The sequence below is a fragment of the Trypanosoma equiperdum genome (assembly GCF_001457755.1).
Source record: "Trypanosoma equiperdum strain OVI genome assembly, contig: ctg_1540, whole genome shotgun sequence".
NCBI lineage: Eukaryota > Euglenozoa > Kinetoplastea > Trypanosomatida > Trypanosomatidae > Trypanosoma > Trypanosoma equiperdum.
The window spans coordinates 15,234-16,505 of NW_027123550.1; the positions used below are offsets into that span (position 1 = coordinate 15,234).

The 1,272-nt window shown below is 51.0% G+C and overlaps 1 protein-coding gene across 1 annotated transcript in view; it reads right to left on the reverse strand.

The window, feature by feature from the left end:
• TEOVI_000855200 (uncharacterized protein) overlaps positions 1 to 1,272 on the reverse strand; it is a gene marked incomplete at both ends in the record, with an annotated part of 1,335 nt that overhangs the window by 36 nt on the left and 27 nt on the right. Inside the window, one exon of the mRNA XM_067222021.1 lies at positions 1 to 1,270. Within this exon, the coding sequence (XP_067078122.1) occupies positions 1 to 1,270 (1,270 nt within the window). The remainder of the gene's footprint in view (positions 1,271 to 1,272) is intronic.

Sequence of the window (1,272 nt, forward strand, 5' to 3'; positions counted from 1 at the left end):
TTCCACTTTTACCCCATCTTTAACTTGGCACTTGCCGTCTTTGTGTTCGCAATCTTTGTCTGCTGTACATTTACTTTCTTCTGCGTCTTCCTTGCATTTTTCTTTTGTCTTGGAATCTACTGCTGCTTTTGTTTGTTGTGCTGCTGCTATCTGCGCCGCGCGATCGGCTAGTATTATGCTTATTGCATTTAGTGCCTCGCCGTCGGTGTTGACGTCCCCAATATCCACAGCTTGCACCTCTCCTCCTTTATGAATTTTAGCCTTTTGGCCTGGTTTTAGAGTAGTGAATTTGGCGTTAAAGGCGTCGCTGTCTTTTCCATATGCGTCTTTTAAAAATTTAGTTAGGGTTTGGCGGTCGCTGTCTGAAAGCTTTTTCTTTCCTCTGTACCCTGGAAGGCAGCTGCCGGCGGCTTCGACAACCAGTGTTTCTGCTGCTAGTGCCTCCCCGTTTAATGTTAGTTTCTTGCCTGCTGCTGGTTGTGTCCGCAGGGCGTGACAGATCGTCTTTGCCGCGTATTCGTCCGGTTTGTCGCTTTCTGTTGCTGCGTTGTGCGCGCTGTTGCACTCACCGACAGTTCCTGGGTTAGCGTAAAGCTGGAGGCTCTTGATGGGTTCAGTTCTGTCGGTTTCCTTAAGCCCTGATTGCGTTATGGTTGGCGACAGACTTCTTACATTGGCTTGGTTGCAGCTGCCTGAAGCTGTGTTCCAGTCAGCGTATGCCGCTCCGTTGTGATTGCAGCTGCTGCCCATGGTAAGCTCTAGGGCATTGTCAGCTGTTTCTTCCGCCTTTTTCTGCGTGTCAGCTATGCGTAAACTTAGTAGTTTTGTTGGGTTCGGTTCGAGGCTGTTGATTTTCCCTTCTGTCAGCTTATGTTGTGCGCCGCAGTCTAAAGGCGTTGTTGCATCCGCTCGTATGATGCTGTGCGTCGCCTGGGTCGAGTCCTTTTGTCTGTGGCCATCGGTTTTCACTGCGAGCTTCAGTTGGCTTAATGTGGAGATCGCTGCCAGCTCGCGCCGGAGCTTGTTGATTTGTGTTAGGGCTAGTTTGAAAGTTGTCCCTCTTGTGGCCGATTGCTGCTCCGCTACTCTTGCTTTGTGCGCGGCCGCTATGGCGATGGCTGCCAGCAAACAACTTTGTGTCGCGCCTTGGGTTTCTACTGCTGCTAGCAGTAGTTGCCTCGCTTGGTCAGTTGGCTCTTTCGTTGTGTCGCCGTTGGCTTTTAACCGCTGGCTTAGCTGTTCCTCCACAGCGGCGAGGTAAATGTCGGCATC